General features: G+C 40.9%; 1 protein-coding gene across 1 annotated transcript in view; it reads left to right on the forward strand.

Annotated features, from left to right (window-relative positions):
* The window catches only part of TRABD2B (TraB domain containing 2B), a 381,394-nt gene that overhangs the window by 276,486 nt on the left and 85,692 nt on the right, over positions 1-19,216 (forward strand). The window contains exon 4 of the mRNA XM_084848270.1: positions 1,083-1,257. Coding sequence (XP_084704396.1) covers positions 1,083-1,257 — 175 coding nt within the window. The remainder of the gene's footprint in view (positions 1-1,082; positions 1,258-19,216) is intronic.

Below are 19,216 nucleotides of genomic sequence, written 5' to 3' on the forward strand. Positions count from 1 at the left end.
AATTCTCTGACATCCCTAGTGTTCATCAGTTCACACAACAATATACATGCTCATTAAATGCACATAGAGCTGTACGTATGAACCCTAAATTAAGTAGGATTCTAGTACATGTGTACAAATTGGGTACAGATGCATGCCATAGACAAGATTCTTACTATCATCTGTATGTGTGTACATAGAGAGTGAACTCTCATGTAATTTGCAAAAAGTCATTTAATGTAACCAACCTGGCCCCATCAGCCAGGAAAGGAACAATTGCAGGAAACTTGCTTTGGCTTTCCCTGTCTGAAAGAACACCTATAACAACTAGTAACTGAAACTAGCTCCTTGGTTTGCTTTTTGCCTTCTCCTTCCTCCCTTTCCCTTTTCCTTTTGTGTCATGTGTTTTAGGTTGTAAGCCTGAAGGCAAGGACTGTCTTATCTTTGTAAGGGCACAATCCTATGCATGTTTAGACAGCATGGCTGACTGGGGAATGCTGGGAGTTGTATGACTTTTTTCTGGCTAAATGTACATAGGATTGCACCCTAAGCCACTTTGGCAGCCTTTTTTGGATAATTATTTTGAAGTCAAACAAACAAACAATGTTTCCCCATTGATGAATCATGGTAGAATAGTACTACTTCCAATGCTTATTTGAGCTAACTTGTCTTATTTTGTAACTCCAGGGACTTCATGTTTTCTTGGAATAAATCAGCATGTTATCCACTGAGGACTGGTGCGAGCACTCTTATTTGTGCTACCCACTGTCGATCCTTGAATCTGGCCAGTTTCCAACCAGTTTCCCCACAACTTCATGCACCTTCACTGAGCCTACATTTGAGGTCACGTTGTGGTGGCATGAAACGTTGCATATTCTGTTTGTGGTAAATTGCTTGAAAGAGCAGAAAGCTGCCACTGGCAGGCAGAAAAGTGGCCAACTTCTTCCCATCCTCTAATGATCTTCCATCACAATTTCCTTTGGTGTCACCATTTCTCTCTCTCTCTCTCTCTCTCTCTCTCTCTCTCTCTCTCTCTCTCTCACACACACACACACACACACACATGCCCTCTTAGTGACCCTTATTCTTTATTTCCATTTCAGCTCCCTAATTTCATCAACACAACTCTTCCTCCACACGAGCAGGTTACAGCACAAGAGATTGACAGCTATTTCCGGCAGGAACTCATCTACAAGAGGAATGAGAGAATGGGGAAAAGAGTGATGGCCCTATTAAGAGAGAATACTGACAAGAGTTTCTTCTTTGCCTTTGGAGCAGGTAGGGCCTGAATACATTGTTTTGTTGACTTCCACATCCATTAGGCACACACACATGCACAGGCACAGGCACAATCAGAAATAGCTCAGCTTATTTTCTGAGCCAATCTGACTTTGGAATTCCTCTTCCCCTACATGTCACTCCATCTGCCCCACTGTTCTCCCCATTGCCCATTCCCAAAACAGTTTCCTTGCTGGCCATCTCAATCCCTTCCTCTCCATCTTTAGTGAACCATGTGGCCAGAATGCAAGATCCAGTGTCTCTTGGAAGATGTCCTTCTCTCCAGGGCTATTGCTGGTGTTTTCTGGATTGGATTTTCATCTGAGCCAGAGAAGAATTCAGGGCCTCATAATGCCTCTTCTTTTGAAGTGAGCGCCACAAGCTTCACATCTTGTTTCTGGGGTCAAAAATTGGTAAGATCCTTTGGCATCTCTCCCAGTCATACATGACTGAGTTTTAAGTTGCACTGAATCAGAGTCCATTCACCTAACTCAGTGCTGTCAAGTGAACAGAGGCCTGGACTTGCACTTATGCAATCTGAGCTCAATGTTCTCTGTCATGGTAGCCTTGGATTAGTCACTATCTCTCTGCCTCACTTTTTCATCTGTAAAGTTGGACTGCTAGTGAGTCTAACTTTACTTCAGGGCCATTATTGTGAGGATTGTTGAGGATTTCACTTTGTATCTCAACAGTTTATGAAAGATAGGAATAAATCACTCCTGATAGATATTTATCCAGATTCAGTGCAACTTACTCCACTGTTTTAATAGTGCCTCCATTATTTGCAGTGGCAACCTATGGAAAGCAAGCAGCGACAAGTCTGTCCACCACTTTTCATGTGCAATGCAATGTTATCTGAAAGACAATACTGTATGAGGTGGGACTTACTATGGAATGAATAATATGCTTTCAGAACAAGTCATCCCAGGTTTTACTCTAACCTGGCACCTAGCATTCCCCCATCTCCACTAATTTGTATGTCATGTAACAACTCTGTCTAATAACTTTGAGGTGTATTGTACAATGGCACTGCCAATGAAAATCCTCTTATGCAAGTGCAACATTCTAGCTTGATGTACAGTGTTTGGATAATGCTAAGGTTACCAGGTTTTGCTGGTGCAGTAGGCAACATGTCCCAGCACTCCTTTGCTGGCATGATGAACTAGAGAATGGAGTATAAAATCCTATAAGGCCTAGGCTTAAATGGGCTTCTTTAAAAATTAAAAGCCATTGTCAGTTGCTCTACCATGTGCAGCAGTGGAGAAACTATTTGACAACTCTTATCTCCCCTTTCCTGTAAGCTATATATACACATCTCTCACTCTCCTGTAAGCTATATATACACATTTTTCAGCATTCCCACAGTATCTTAGGAGGGAAAGCATTAACCACTATTTTTAACAGCATTTGCTGAATAACAGAAGGTTGCCTGCCTGTACACTAATTTGCAGCAGACTTATGAAGCACAGTCTCGTAAAAAGCATCCCATTAGCTTAAAGCGGATTCAAGTTTAGGAACACGTCTTTTTGCTAACTTTGTTGCCGAGAAGGGATTTGGAATGCCATATTAGAACAAGATCCAGAATTTCACAGCTGGCAACTATGTTTCTATTGAAGTGAAGCAAAACGAGCAATCTCATGTTTAGAATATTGACATAAAATTGGATCCAAATTCAGTCGTTTAGACCTTTCCTTTAAGGAGACCTTAAAATGAACTCCAACCATTATTTGTTTCTTGGAGGAGGGAGAGCAAGCAGAAAAAGTGGGTGGGGGGATATTTCGAAACAACATATGTATTGCATGTGGGAATACACACTAGTCCCCTGTATGTATTCTGGCCTCAGTCCAGTATTGGAGTTTCCAATTTATTATTTGCCTCCCATAGAGCCAACATGTTTCTACAATAGGTACAAGCCTACTTCATGCATATCCACTTAGAGTGTCAGGTTTCTGTGATCTGCTCTACCCTGGGAGAATGAGATGATCGCAAACACTTGGAGTGATCCTCCCTCCTCCTTCCCAAACTGAAAACAGATGCTGTTTATTGAGCAGCATCATTTCAATAAAGTGTGGAAAAGAAAGTTGTGCAAAAAGTTTGTTCTCCTTTGGTCACAGCTAATGTAAGCCATGCTACAAAGAAAACAAATGGTAATTCTATCATCCCTTTATTGCCAGGATATGGCATGAAAGACAAGAGGGACCCAGTGGTATGGAACCACTGATTTATTGGTTAAATAGGCCATCCCCTTCTCTACGTTTGCCAGCATTTCATTCTTCAGTCAGTGACACAGCCGGAATATCATCACATTAATCATGGGATTATTAAAAATAGTTAATAATTAGCAGCTGTGAAGATAGTAGGTCAATTAGTAGGACATAAATCTTAATGTGGGTTTGGAATACGTACATTTTTATATTAGAATTGTTTGCGTTTTATTGGGTTATGGCATGGACTACATTAAATAAAAAATATCAATTAAAACTGTTCTGTAGGTGGACATTGAGGAAGAATCGAGCACAGCACACACATTTCTGACATCCATGTTTTTCAAGCACAAATTGTGGAAATCCCATGTCTCATGAAATTTCCAAGTTTCATTTAAAAAAAACTATTCTCTTTAGGTTTTATCCACAACTGCGGCTCCTAAATACAATGATGGACCATATAAGTCTATGAGAAAGTTTGGATTTATGAATCTTCACAGCTTCCTGTTGTTTAAATGGTAGAGCATTAGTAAATAGCATTAGTAAACTTCTTATCACCACAATATGTAGTAACTTCCTGGGGAAAACGTAGTGTGTTACCCAAACCGTCTATGGACACAGCTGCAGCTGCCTGGAAGCAAACCCCATTTTGCAGCTGAAAAATATGCTACAATCATGGAAATTGTTGTTGAGATGTGGGGTTGCCATGTGACCTACTTTACAGAGAACAGTCCTCTATTTCAAGGGCTGCCAGAAGAGAATAGTCCTCTATTTGAAGGCATCCTCTATTTGAAAGGCTGCCGAGTCCAAACCAGATTTAAAGAATCATAAGGGAGAACAGGGGTCTTGAAGTTGGCCATCAACAGTTAGCACCACCACCTGCCCAGCAGACCAAGCAGACACACAGGTCACCTAGTCACAGTCTTCCCTATTATGTATTGTAATTCTATTTAAATTATAGTAATTGTTTCTAATTTTGCATCTATACATATAAATTATCATACACAAATTTTATGCAAACCTGTGTCCTTTTTTGTCCTCTTTTTTGGTGATACACAAGTGGACACCCTACAGGGACGCTGAAGCAATATCTGTGAAGAGCTCAGTTTTTACGCATGTCATTTTGTGACACCTCTGTATGGTTCATCCTTTATTTCCCTGATCAGCAGCTAGTTCTGCCAGAGGGTTTATTGAGAAGAGAATGGGGATGGATGGGCCTCAGCCCCAATTGAGGATGGGGGAAAAATTTGTTCAGTTCACATTTTAATGCAAACTTACCTAATTTTAGACTTTTGAACCACTGAGAGAATGAACACTCAGTTATCCTTCAAAATTTGCACTTTTCTGAATTTTGCAGTAGAGTGGTTCAATAAAAAAATGCATATAAAAATGTGTATATTAGAGAAAAGAATAGCCAAATATGCATTAAATTAGGAATCCTGCATGGAAAATGTGTATATTAGGCAAAAAAGAAAAACAGTTTTATAAAGATATGGTTTCCAGTTTTGACTTTTGTTAACAAAAAGGAAAATGATTTCAGACCTCCAGTCACACAGTGACCTGGTTCGCATGTAACACTAAGCCACCATGCTTTGCAGTGCATGCCAACAACCATTTTGAATATGCAAGCTGTGGCAGGTGCATGCCATGTCATGCGAACCCAGGCAGCATAGGTTATACAAGGGTTAAACAACCCTCAGATAACCTTAGAACAACCCATAACCAATGCTGCTTGGTTTTGCGTGATATGACAAGCCATGGCACGCATGCACTGCAGCTTGCATATTCAAAATGGAAGCCAGCCCGCTCCACACAGCCCCACAAGTTAATTAACCCACGGTGGCTTAGTGTTACATGCAAACTAGCCCAGAGATAATTTTGGAGAGATGTAAAGTCTTACAATTTCAATACATACCTTGTGCAACTCTTTAAATCTAGTGTAACTTTGGCACTATAGAACTGAATGTGGATATTTTTACAGGATAATATGCACTTGTACTCTCAAGCATTGTTTAAAGTTTTGTTTCTCTGTTTAGTTAAAAATACTTTTTTAAAAAAGCACATATTATGATAAATATGCAGAATAATGCCTCTAAATTTTCATGCAAAGTTTTAAAAAATTCTGATAATTTGGGATAAACAGAATTTAAGACTGGGGGAAAAAAAGAATGGGAGAAACTGAAATGGACAGATTTGTCAATCCCTCTCTCCAGTACTGTGGGCCTTCCCAAATAGCCTACTGATGCTAAATACTGCTACCATAAATGTAATTGCTTTACATCCTACTTTTTCTTCTGAGTTAGCAACTGGGGGGAACTGGATCATACCACTCAGATGGGAATGCTATGTCTATTGTCAACTTAGGATAGGCTTTGCAACATGACTGTTGATACATTTATTCTCCTCTAAGGAAGAAGCTGTTGCTGCAGAGGACAGGGTGACTCTTTGCAGCAGAGATAAAAGAATACTCCATTTTAATTACTGTTTGTGATCTTTACCAGAAGTCAATTTGAGCTTCATCAGAGCTGTACCAGAAATGGTTTAGAGGGTGAGAAATGTATCCTGGTGGATTAGAAAACTTTGTGTGGAAGAGATTCTGAATGTCATAACTGCCATAAGTTAACCCTTCCCCATTCAGTTAAACCCTTCCAGAAGGTGTTTTTTTTTTAGTTGTGCATATATTACAGCACAACCCTATGAGCTGCTCCTTTGTAGCTTATAAAATCTCTAAGACTTGCAGTGCTTGTATCCCTGCAACAGAAGCCATCTGCTTAAGGACACAATCCTATGCATGTTTAGACAGATAAAAGTCCTACAACTCCTAGCATTCCCCAACCAGCATAGCTGGCTGAGGGATTATAGGAGTTATAGGACATTTTTCTGTCTAAACATGCATAAAATCATGCTCTAAGCCATTCTTGCAGGAGGCACCGGAGAGATTGGACATTGCATTAAATTCACTAGAATAGCCCAAAACTGGACACAGTGCTGGGGGCAGGGGGGGGGGCTTTTTTAATGCAGTGCTTTTTTGACTAATAAAAGATTTGCCAGATGAGCAGGGCAAAATGGAATGCACATCAGAAAGCCTTGTACCAAGCTTTAGATGCTGTGAGACAAGTCACTGCCACAGTTGTAACTTCTTGGTGGCATTTTCTAAGCTTAAGGCAGCAAAATGTTCAGCAACTCCAATACTGATAAACACTTCCGAGGAACTGCAGCTGTATCTTTGGAGCGGCTGGGTCACATAATACGTTGTCCATGTGAATGCAATCCAGGGCTGTTGGAATGCCATCATATAGAGGGATCTATTGACCGTGTGAGCTGACCCACAGCTAAAACACCTTTTCAGATCCATCAGATGATGGTCATAATCATAATCATAGTAGTAGCAGCAGCAGTATGAGATACAATGTTGTGTGAAAGCTAATTCTTGTAACGTAAAACTATAGATCAGCAGCTATAAGAACCATATGGGCTATAAGAACCATGTAACTCTGTTAGTACTCTGAGACAGTGGCTTTTCCATGTTTATATTATCTGTTAAGAATTTGTAATATGTAATAATACTTGGTATTAACATATTTAATTTCAAGTCTTTATTTTTTTATTACATTTCTGTACTGCCCAATAGCCAAAGCCCTCTCAGCATTTTGCATACATTATCTCAGTAATCCTTACAACAGCCCTGTACAGTAGGCCAGTATTATTACCTCCATAGTGCAGAGGAAGACCAGAGGCTGAGAGAGAAATTGGCTTGCCTAAGGCAATCCCAGGAGTTTGTGGCAGAGATAAGATTAGAGGTAAAATCAGTCCCCTGGTTTTAGCCCCTGTGTTACAATGGCAGATGATGCTACAGTGGACTCCCACTTTGTTACACCTTGGACAGTCTCTTAGGCAAAACTGCACTTATATTTCCCAATTACCTGCGATGCAAGACAGTATTGGACTTCCATATTCTGCTCTGGAATGCCTCTGTTCCCCAGAGCCATGTGCTACATGATTGCTGTGCTAAACTGTCATTACAGCTGAGCTCAAATTTCCTTTATTGGGAACCCATAGGATTGCTTTTCAAAACCAAACTCTGCATTGAAATATACCACACACTCATGCTCACACAAATTGGAAAGTTTCCAGAAATATCAACAAGAATGAGTCAGAGTCTGGAAATCATACATACAAGAGACATGTGATTGGATGAGGGAGACTAATCTGGGTGACATTTCTAGTAACAGGGACATTTGTGAACATCTTGGTTTGCTCAACCAGTTGGAAACTGCTCTGTAACTCGGTTAAGTCAAAGTATTTGGAAGAGAACTTAGTCCCATTGGATCCAATCAGATTAGACAGGCTGTTTGCTTATCTAAAGGGCTTGTGGACTTCTATACATTTGATGGAGAGGTGGAGAGAAATGATGGTGGATTGGAATAAAGAAGTTTTTGACACCCTCCCTAGCCACACATTCTGCACTGGAAGCGAAAAAGATAAGCAGAAGCATGTTTTGATCATTCCAACTACCACTATTACACGTTTGCTTCCCTACTCTTGTTTCTCCCTATTTATTTAATAATACAGCCATATCAGTTTGCAGCCCTCTCTCGCAATTCAGTGGACCTGTGAAATAAGCAGCAGTATACTGGAATGTGATAGTACTTATCAATCCTTACTCTTTCAGTATATATTCTTGTTAAAAACTTAATAACCAAGGAGAGCTGGATGTGGGTTGTAGTGGTCAGGAGGTAGATTTTTTTTTGGTCATTTAGCATAGTTTATTGCCCCATGCAGTCATCGCCTGTCCACACATGCAGCAAACATGGAGAAGTAAGCAGGACTATGCCTGTTGTTCCTGCCCTCAATACTGAGTGCCCATTTGCCCCATTCGTATCAAACTATGCATGCTCCCCTTTCAGATGTTATAGCAAAGGCATGGACGTTAGGGGAGGGGCCAGCAGGCATGGCAATGTAAGGGTGGGGTATCAGATACACTCCCATTTCCCCTTCCTTTCATTTGCTAGATTGTGGCATCAACGGGGCTTACATCTCTCCATTTCTAGACCAATACAATGCTCCAGATGCATTCTCAGGAATTATTCACACACACACACACACACACACACACGCACATCCCACCACCACATTTTTTTTATAGAGGAAGAAAATCAAGTAAATTTAAGAAGTGTTGCAACTATGCAAATTTGTGAAACATTCAAACTTGCGAATTGGATGAACCAATATAAAATCATATAATTTATTTATATTACATGGTTTTGTATTTGTAGAAGTTTGTGTTGGCAGAATTTGGGATAGTTTTAGAGCACAATTCCTGGTCTCTTGAGTCTCATATGTGTTGCCTGTGGAAGCACTGTCATTCTTCCAGGACATTAGGTTTGATTATCACCCTTTGAGGATTAAATAAATGAGTTTGCTTGACGTTCATTCATTCATTCATTCATTCATTCATTCATTCCTTTATTATATTTCTATACAGCCCCATAGCCAAAGCTGTCTGGGCAGTTCACAAAAATTAAGAAACCACTAAAATACATTATATAAAGGATAAAAACATTCATATAGAACAAATAGCACACACAACAACAACATATATCTAAAACAATTTACAATAATCAGCCAGAGACAATAAAAGAGACTCATTATATGCTGCCAAATGCCTGAGAGAAGAGAGCAGTTTTAACCTGGTGCCAAAAAGATGACAATGTTGATGCTAGGTGGGCCTCTTCAGGGAGATTATTCCATAAATGGGGGACCACCACTGAGAAGGCCCTCTCCCTTGTTTCCACCCTCTGAGCCTCCCTCGGAGGAGGTCCCCAGAGAAGGGCCTTAAATTCAGATGGTAGTGTATGGGTCACTTCATGCCAGGGGAGGCATTTTGCCAGGTACTGTGGTCCTGAGCCATGATGTAAAGCTTTATCGGAGTTGGAGTGACATTGATCTTTCTACTTTCTTAGAAACATCACCCTGGTGAAGCATTGATAGAAAATACATTGCACCAGTCAAATCTGTAGGAGCTGAAGTGAACAAGGAGTTTCCCAGCTGCCTTCTCCAGCTGAGAAACAGCCAAGCAGATGGGAACATATGTGCTATTAAAAGGAGTTAATATTTTGGCAACAAAGAATATACACACAAAATCAATGTTTAAGAAAAAACACTCTTCTGGTTTATTTCATTTTTATGTTCAAACAATATGCAAGTAACACATATGATAACCAACAGAATTTATGTATGCTGTTAATTTGGACTTTCTTAAGATGTTTGACTTACTTGTGTTCATTTCTACTTTGCCTTTTGTTTAAAAACAATCTTTGCCACTTTTGCACTTGATGGTTGTATTTATTACCTCTGAAATTCAGACATAGTTCAAGAACACAAACTTTGCTAATGGTTTTATTATCATGGGAGGAAATTGTATTTAGCTAAGCAATGGAAGGTGAGTTCCTAAGGCCAGTGACTAACCACATATCACATAAATATCACTCAGCTTTTGGACATGGGGCATGCTGTTTCAGTGCTACCCACCCAACCATCCAAAGATGTAGCATGAAATTCTATTTTCAGATGTTTCTTCCTCATATATCCTGAATTCAGCAAATCTATGGAATTGAAGAAAAGAGCCTTCATTAAAACATATACCCCCCATTTCAGACTTGTTTCAGTCTGCACTAATCACCACTGATCCACAAAGCAAAAAAGGGATCTGAGCAACATATGAATGGGGAATGCAGCCCATAGTACTGGACGGTTTCACGGTATACAACTAAAGTGCCATTTTTCATAGGAAAAAAGAAAAATTTACAAGGTTTCAACTCAGTTCTAAGCACTTTCTTAGCTTATGGCCACAGTGCAACATTTCAGCCCTGCTACAGTTGCGTTCCAGCAGAAGGAATGTCTCCCTTAACTAGTGGCCAGGCTTTATCAATTATAAATCATTCACAGTGCCATTTTCATGAGTCAGCTGTCACTGTACTTCTTTCTGTTGGTATGAAATGCCTTTGCTGTTGCCACATGACAAAGCCTTAGTGTGAACGCCACTTCCTTGGCTCCACACTTCCCCCTGAGCTACCATGGATTACACCAAGTCCAATTGGTAATTTCTTCTGCTTTGTAAAGCTTTAGCCTAGACTCATTTATGGCACACTGTTAGTTTGGACTTTCTTAAGAACTTTTGACTTTCTTGCATTGATTTCTGCTTTGACGATGGTGGAAGATGGAATACTACTGCATCTTTCTGAATAGGTGAAATGTGGCTTGTGGGTGTTCTACTGGGACTCAGAGAGAAATTCCTCCTCTGTTGAGGAGATGGGTACTTTTTCCTCAATGACAGAGATGTCAGGACTGCTAGATGCTGAGGAAGAGGATGTTTGTGATTATGACTGGTTAGGCTGTTGGAGATCCCCCAAATTCTTCTGTTGGGTCTATTCTATATGACTGGGAACTTCTGAGATCTTCATTACCTAATGCTGCATTGGCGTGTTGTGTGTTGACTTCTGGCAATGATACTCAATTTAAGGCAGAAAATCCCAAGTCTTGATTCAAAATGATGATGATGATCCAGTGAGCCAGCGTGGTGTAGTGGCGAGAGTGTTGGACTGGGAGCCGGGAGATCTGGGTTCTAGTCCCCACTCAGCCATGGAAGCTCACTGGGTGACTTTGGGCCAGTCACAGACTCTCAGCCCAACCTCACAGGGTTGTTGTTGTGAGGATAAAGAGGAGGAGGAGGATAATGTAAGCCACCTTGGGTTCCTTGCAAGAGGAAAAAAGGTGGGGTATAAATGCAATAAATAAATAAATAATAATAAAATAAATGATGATGCACAAAAAACATGGCAAAATTAATTTTCATGGTAAACCTGAAAGTGTATGGTCCTTCTTATAGAAATGAACTGTACAGCCCGTGGAAATAACATTATGCGATCACGTAGCACTATTTCCAGGGACAATTCTGGCTCTGTTTTGAAAGAATGCGGTAAGAGCCATATTTCCTAGCCTCTTGGAGAGGCTTTTAAGTTTAAAAAGTTAAAGAAAATAAAGAAGAAAATGGTTTAAAAGCCTTGGGCCACCTGGTATTTATTGTAAGCTTACATTCAATTACAACATTTCAAAGTAATAATAACAGAGAACTTTTGTCCCATCTTAAAACATTGAATTCATAATGCGGTGAGCAAATTACAAGTTATGATGGAGTCAGTTTACCCATAGCTAAATCAATTCAGTAATCAACAATTGGATTTAGTCATATGTACAGTAGATCCACTGACATTATGACCAACTTTACTTTCATTTATTTCAATGGGTCTACTGTTACGTATAGCTAAATCTGTAACTAGCCCAATGGTTAAACTTTTAGAGCAACCTTCCCCAAATAGGATCTGTCCAGATGTTCATGTTCTGGTCTGCAACTCCCATCACCTCCAGCCAGTATGGCTAATGGTCAGGGATAATGGGAGTTGTAGCCAAAACACCTGGAGGGACCCAGGTTGAGGAAGACTGTTCACAACACACAAGGGAAAAGTGATGGGGAGGGAAAAGGGGGGAGGATTAAATAGACTGTCAGCAAGGCTGGTAGGATGGCCCTACTTCCATCTCTCATTTCCTGAAGGAGGTGGAGTCCAACTGGAGCAGGCCCTGATGTTTAGTCTTACAGACAGAAGCTGGGAAAGTCAGCTATCTGGCGACCTTGGGAAATATGAATTACAAGCTGACCCAAACATTGTGGGTTTGTTCACACTTGCCAATTGCCCCCATGCAAGAATCTTGGGATTCTGGGGGCCTCTGGGTTCATGGCTGGGCTTTCCAGCCATGTGGAAGCATTATTTGTGTGGAATTGTGCCTCTACCTAGCATGTGTAGATGTAGGCACAGTGATATATGCAAATCACAACAGTTCCAAAAAGTACTACCACAATTACGGAAAGTGCAATAGGCACAAATACAGCCCCCTTGCAGAAGCACAGGTTCATATAACAGTGTCTCCATGGTATCATGCTCTGGCTGTGCCCACACATTTTCCTGAGGTGTTCAGCTGTAGGCCACTAGCAAGACTGAACCATCCCCAGTCATTTCTTTGTATCATAAATAACTCCATGCCTGAATGCAGGTGCAAACATTATTGAGACCAAGACTTTAATTGTCTCCCCAAACAGTGAACAAAATCTTCACCACATGTTTTTCTTGAAGGCTTTAGAGACATTGTTTTACCATAGGTTCTTCAGTACTTCTGCCCTCAGGGAAAAATAAATAATGAATATAGAAGCCAAATGAGTACCAGTATGAAAATTTATTTTTTTCCATCAGTTATACTACAGAACACATGGACAGAAGCTTGTAGAAGTATAAAGCCTTTCCATCTTTCTTCACCTCTCATCAACAGGGAGCCTCTTGTCTTCATAAAAGCCAGTCATGGAGACCTCACCCTTCAGAATGGAGTAAAAGAAAATAAGTTCCTTTCACATCAGAATGAAATTGGTAGCTTATTTTGGGTGCTGGGAGTGGGGGCATTGTCTGGGATTTATCAAGCTAGAAGAGGTAGGCCTTATTTGCCTTTAGATATTGCACCACCATCACCACCATCACCACCTCCATCACCATCATCATCTATAAAGGACCAGAGAAGCCCCACATTTATCCCCAAGTATCACAGATAGAAATAAACAGCCCAGCTGTAATTTTTATATTTATGTGTGTAAATACTCTTGCCAGTGAAAGAATCACTTTGAAACTTGCAAGTGTTGTTCATAATAGATGAAATAACCAATGAGTCAGCTGGACAGGCTGTACGTTACTAAAGGCATTTCTATATATACTGGGATTGATTGACTGCCATATGCCATGATACATGGCAACTAATAGATTATGGATCATTGGTCTGTTCTTATAGTCCATCTAAGTGATGGATGTTTTGGCTTCAGTTATCCAAAGTGAAGATTTTTGGTATCTAAACAGTCTGTGGAAAGGAAAAGAAATTAAAAAGAAGTAGCTGAAATGGAGAATCATTGTGAACAAATATGAGGAGTAATACTGCCATCATCAGACTAAAAGTGTTTGCTTACACATTTAAGTCACTCAAACAGTAGGTAGCAACAAGATTGTTTGATGAGCCAACCCACACTAAGATACCAAACACTTTCACCCTGCACCGGAGATTACATCCCATGTCAGAGGACCTCCCTTTTTTGTCTTCCATCTTTCCCTCTAGCTCCTGTTGTTGCTTTAAAAATAGTTGGGATTAACAACAACATAATGGCCTAGTATGAAGTTATAGCTAAAGCAGTAGGGCATCCTTGACAAATGGACACCCACAGCTTGGACTTTGCCTAAGGGGTTCAAGTTGCTAACAACATCCTTAATACTTACACACACCTGTTTCTATATGGCCATGGAATCAACATGGTGATAACAGTGATCTTATGAAATGAGCAATTGTGGATCCACCATTATGGATCCATGGGCCCTATGTAGCTCTGTCAAAACAGTTGTCAACTTTGGCACACAGTTTCACCTCACTATATCTCCTGAGCTTGCTCAACTAGCAAATGCAACTGAGTGAAGTGAACAAATATAGGAACAGGTAATTCAATCCAACACATAGGTCTGCATATGGGAATCCATCAACCCAGAATTCATCATCAAAACATTCTGAGCATTATGCCCATGTGCTAGGGTCAGTGCTCTGCCCAGAAGAGTCACCATGCCACCAATAACAACAAATGCAGCAAACATAGTGGGCAAACTGTACACTTTATCATCTAGCTTCAGTACAAAGCTCTGATACATTTCAAGAACCACTCTCACAGCCTGGTCCTATATGTGTAGTTACTTGGAAGTATGTTCATTGATTGCAGTGGAGGCTTCCTAACAGGCAAGTGTGCCTAGGATTGCAGCCTTAATCAGGGAGCAATCTTACAGACCAATTACTTTACTTCCAAGAGGTGTTGTTGCTTCTTTCTAATGATATCTAGAAAATGAATAATAAAACACAGCTTGTACAACTAGCTTCTGTTTGTTTCATACATTTCTTTTTTTACCATTGGCCTGGTTATCTTTGATTGTATAATTTTAAAAATTATACAGGCCTATGACCATGAGCCCAGGTCAGTTTGGATAAACTCAGTCCATGTCCTGGATATGCCAACTTTTCATATGAATCAGTCTTAAGCATGTACTTTGCAGAGCATCCTTACAAAATACTTTCTGAAGAAGTTCGCTTAGTTTTGAAAAGGCACTCAGTATATGCAATAAAAACGTCAGTGCTTTCCTCTCCACCTCTTACCCCTACTCAGCAGAGCTGACAACATCGAGTAGGAACGCTTCCTCCTAACATTTCTATTTTTCTTAAGACTTGCCAATCCTGCCGTTTGCCTTTGCCCAAAGTTTGTTGTCTTTGCAGATGGCCACAGCATGAGCTACCAAAAGCTTCAGTGAGTCTGACAAGAGATTCTGTTAACCTAACTCAAGCGTACGACCTGGCATCCAACCAGAACACAAAGGGGCTTTTCACAGACTTGTTGCTGCCTCAAATATTTCATTTCATGGGTTTCAATTAATCTGTATTTATTGCCACTTATCTTAAATGGCTAACAATATCAAGAGTTTGGAGAGTGCTTTTAATGTCAAACTGGGTCAATTAAAAGGCTACTTAAAATATTTGCAAAACTTTTCATCCAAAAGTTGGCCCCTCAGTCTGCCTCTAACTAATATGGTTTAAACAAACACTCTGCTTATGAAGAATGACATCTAGTACATTTTCCCCTTGATATCTTTAGCGATCCCAGGATCAATTTCCTTTACATTTGCACTTTTGGACTTACTGGATTTAGATGGAACAATTTGAATATATGTGTAACAAAAGATGCTTTCAAGTCCTTAAAAAGCAGGAGGCCAATCATAGTTTAGATTGTAGGTAGAATTGATACATATAAAAATAAAGATTGAAACCAGGACCACTTATTCACGAGGCGCTCTATTGTCTTCTGTTCAAATGAAAGCATTGTATGAATGGTTACCTCCACTATTTGCAGAAGCAATATGATATAGCAACATCGCAGCTAATGTCAGACTGATCTTAAAACATTTAGTTCCTTATTAAAAGCCTTTAAAAACAGATTTCACTCACTGGTGGTGCATACAACATTTTTAAACAAGGAAAAGGCATTTTTACATTAATAAGAATACGTTTATGCTTTTGAAAATAAGACCTTGGTGGTGGTTTAAAAAAAAAAACTTCAAAAATTGGCCTTGAGTGCATTTCATTTGGGAGATTTTATTTCATTTATCAATATTATTGTTTTTAGAAAGCCTTTGAGGGCATGGTTGTGAACATCTGCCACATCTTAAAAGGGATGCTAATGTTGACAACATTGTCTGCTACAAAATGTTGAGGCTGATGAACTTGTAATACCATCCACACTTTGTGAGCTACTCCGTGAGTTCCAAGTGACTTCTTTCCACTTTTCCTGTAATAAGCAATTACAACAGAATGTGAGGGTGGAGGGGGTAGCAGTAACAGCTGTGGACTATTTATTTGGGGCCATCAGGTAGGCCAAGGTACAAAACCTGACACATTAATTAAAGAAGCATGTTACATACTGCGAGGACGTCTGGGAACAATATTATTTCCATTTGCTAGGAATATTGACATATAGGTTTGAGGAATATCTGATCTTTTCTGCAGCATGGTACAATCTTGGGGCTCCTCACATATCACATGGGAGCAACAACAGAGGAGATTCACATTCCCTTTGTCCACACTTCTAAGGGCCAGTGCACTGGGGAAACTCATTCAGGTCTGCCATTGGTACAGCTCATTTATCACCCCAGGACAAAGATCCATAAGGTCATCAGAAGAAGAGCTGTGATGGATCAGACCAAAGGCCAGTCTAGCCATGCATTGGTTTGCCAACCAGATGCTTATGGGGAGCCCACAGGCACGACACAAGAACAACAGCCTTCTCCTACTGTTGTTTCCCAGCAACTGGTATTCAGAGGTATGTTGCCTCTGTTACAAGAGGTAGTGTGTAGTCATCAAGACTAGCCTTATCCTCTATTAATTTGTCTAATCCCCTTTAAAGCTGTTTAATCTGGTGGCCATCACCACATCATGTTGACACAAATTCCCTAGTTTGTTTGTTTGTTTGTTTTGTTTATTTATTTCATTTCTATACCACCCAATAGCCGAAGCTCTCTGGGCGGTTCACAAAAATTAAAACCAAACAACACACAATAAAACAATTTAAAATATATAGAACATTAAAACCACAATATAACAATACAACCACAATAAAACCTAGCAGCAGTGCAGGAATTTAAAATACAGATTTAAAACAGCAAAGATAAAAATTTAACTATGCACTGTGTGAAGAAGTACTTCCTTGTGTCTGTCCTGAATCGCCCATCATTCATTGAATGACCTAGGGATGTACGAAAGTCACTTACCTGTTCGCGGATTATGTTGATGGTGGTGGGGAGGCATTCCGTCCCTTCCCCGGAATACTCACCGGGGGGGAGGCGCTCCTCGCCTCCCACCCAGAATCCTGGCCGGCCGGCTCCACTCCGCAGGGATTTTGCGGAGCCGCCGGCCGGCTCTGCCAGCAGCCGGACATCCGGCCGCTGGCTAGCAGGGACGCAAATGGCGGCAGCCATAGCCGCTGCCGTTTGCATCCCTGCAGTCAGCCGTGATAGGCTACGTAAATGTTTAGACCTTTGGCTAACAAGGGAGTTAAAGCTGTGCTAAAGGAGGATAAGGAGATTGCAGAGAGCCTGAGTGAATTCTTTGTATCTGTCCACCAAGGAAAATGTGGGGCAAAGGGAGGGGCATGGTATATAAAATTATGCATGGTGTAGAGAAAGTAGATAGTTTTTCTCCCTCTTTCAGTATACTAGAAACTATTGGGGTCATTCTAGGGATGTCAGAGAATTCCGCCGCGGATCTCGGGGAGGCCGAATGCCAGCGTATTCGGCCCCCCGAAATCGGTGGTGGAACAGCCTGCTCCCCCGCCCCCCTGGGACAAGACTTTCCTGGGGCGGATCTTCTGGGCGGCGGTGGCGGCTCTGGCGGCGGTGTGGCGGCGGCAGCCGGTCTTCCGGACGCTACGCTATTTGCGTTCCCCTTATTTTCGCCGTCTTAGTCTACGTAAATCTTGACGTAGACTAAGACATGCCAAAATAAGGAACGCAAATGGCGGCGGCCATGGCCGCCGCCATTTGCGTACGTGTGGTTTGTTTTGTTTTTTTAAGTCAGACGTGATAGGCTATGTAAACATTTACGTAGCCTATCACGGTTTTTTTTTTTAAACCTAGCCATGATATGCTACGTAAATCTTTACGTAGCCTATCACGTCTTTTAAAAAAAAAAACTGGAAATGGCAGTGGTGGCGGCCGGTCGGAAGACCGGCCGCCGCCGCCCCCACCCCGCTGCCAGAGCCGCCGCACCGCTGCCGCCCGGAAGATCCGCCCCAGGTAAGTCTTGTCCCGGGCGGGCAGGGGGGCAGGCCATTCCGCCACCGATTTTGGGGGGCCGAATGTGCTGGCATTCGGCCTCACCGAGATCTGTGGCGGAATTCTCTGACATCCCTAGAATGACCCCAGTTTCTAGTATATTGAAAGAGGGAGAAAAACTCTCTATCTACTTTCTCTACACCATGGATAATTTTATATACCATGCCCCTCCCTTTGCCCCACATTTTCCTTGGTGGACAGATACAAAGAATTCACTCAGGCTCTCAATCTCCTTATCCTCCTTTAGCACAGCTTTAACTCCCTTGTTAGCCAAAGGTCTAACCACCTCCCTAGCCAGTTTTCTGCTTCTGATGTGTTTAAAGAATGTCTTATTGTTGATGTTAATATTTTTTGCAATATACTCCTTAAACTGCATTTTTGCATTCCTTATTGTCTGCTTGCATTTCTTTTGCCAAAGTTTGTGTTCCTCAGTTCGGCACAGCTTCCATTTTCTGGAGGAAGCCTTCTTTTCTCCAGTAGCTTCCTTGACAGTTGTGCAAACCTACTAACTGTCTTGAAAAGCATCTGTGTAATAAGGTGTTTAAGTGGATGTGCATTAGACACATTCTATTTATTAGAATAAATGTGCATAAACTAGTGGCTCCAAATTGATTGGACAAAGGAATTCAGATACCCTTGGCACAATGTGTGGTGATGCACGTGTTCTGTCTTCTGAACATGGATATTCAATGTTTAGTTCTTTCTTTCTTTCTTTCTTTCTTTCTTTCTTTCTTTCTCTCTCTCTAATCAATGTGATTTAAATAGCATTACTCTGCAGCCCAAGAATGACAAAGAGTACAGGCTGCTAAGAAATTATCCTGCAACAAGGCCCAGTGAGATTAATGAGACATTGGTGATAGTGCCATTCATTGCATAGACATTCCAAATGGATGACGATGAAAACTAAAGCAAACCATTTTCAAACTGCCCATAAGAAGTTTGTGTGTGTGTGTGTGTGTGTCTGTGTGCATGAAAACTAGCCATTGAGATCTTCTCAAGTAAAATAGGAAAAGGGAGGAAAAAGCTTCCATTCCAAGGCTATTTCTAGCTCATATTTGTCATCTAAAATGTTCCATGATTCCTGTCTGCCTGGCTCTTCAATCTGTGGACCTAGAGATACTGAATAGCCCTTGTTCAGTGATGATCTCCTGCTGGCTATGGACAAAGATCAAGTGTCTGTCCTGATGATTTTAGACCTTTCAGCTGCTTTTGATAATGTTGACAAGAGATGCTGCTGCTGTGGCTGTGCTA

The sequence above is a fragment of the Heloderma suspectum genome, chromosome 4, assembly GCF_057233095.1.
Source record: "Heloderma suspectum isolate Gila_16-S chromosome 4, 16-S_ref, whole genome shotgun sequence".
NCBI lineage: Eukaryota > Metazoa > Chordata > Lepidosauria > Squamata > Helodermatidae > Heloderma > Heloderma suspectum.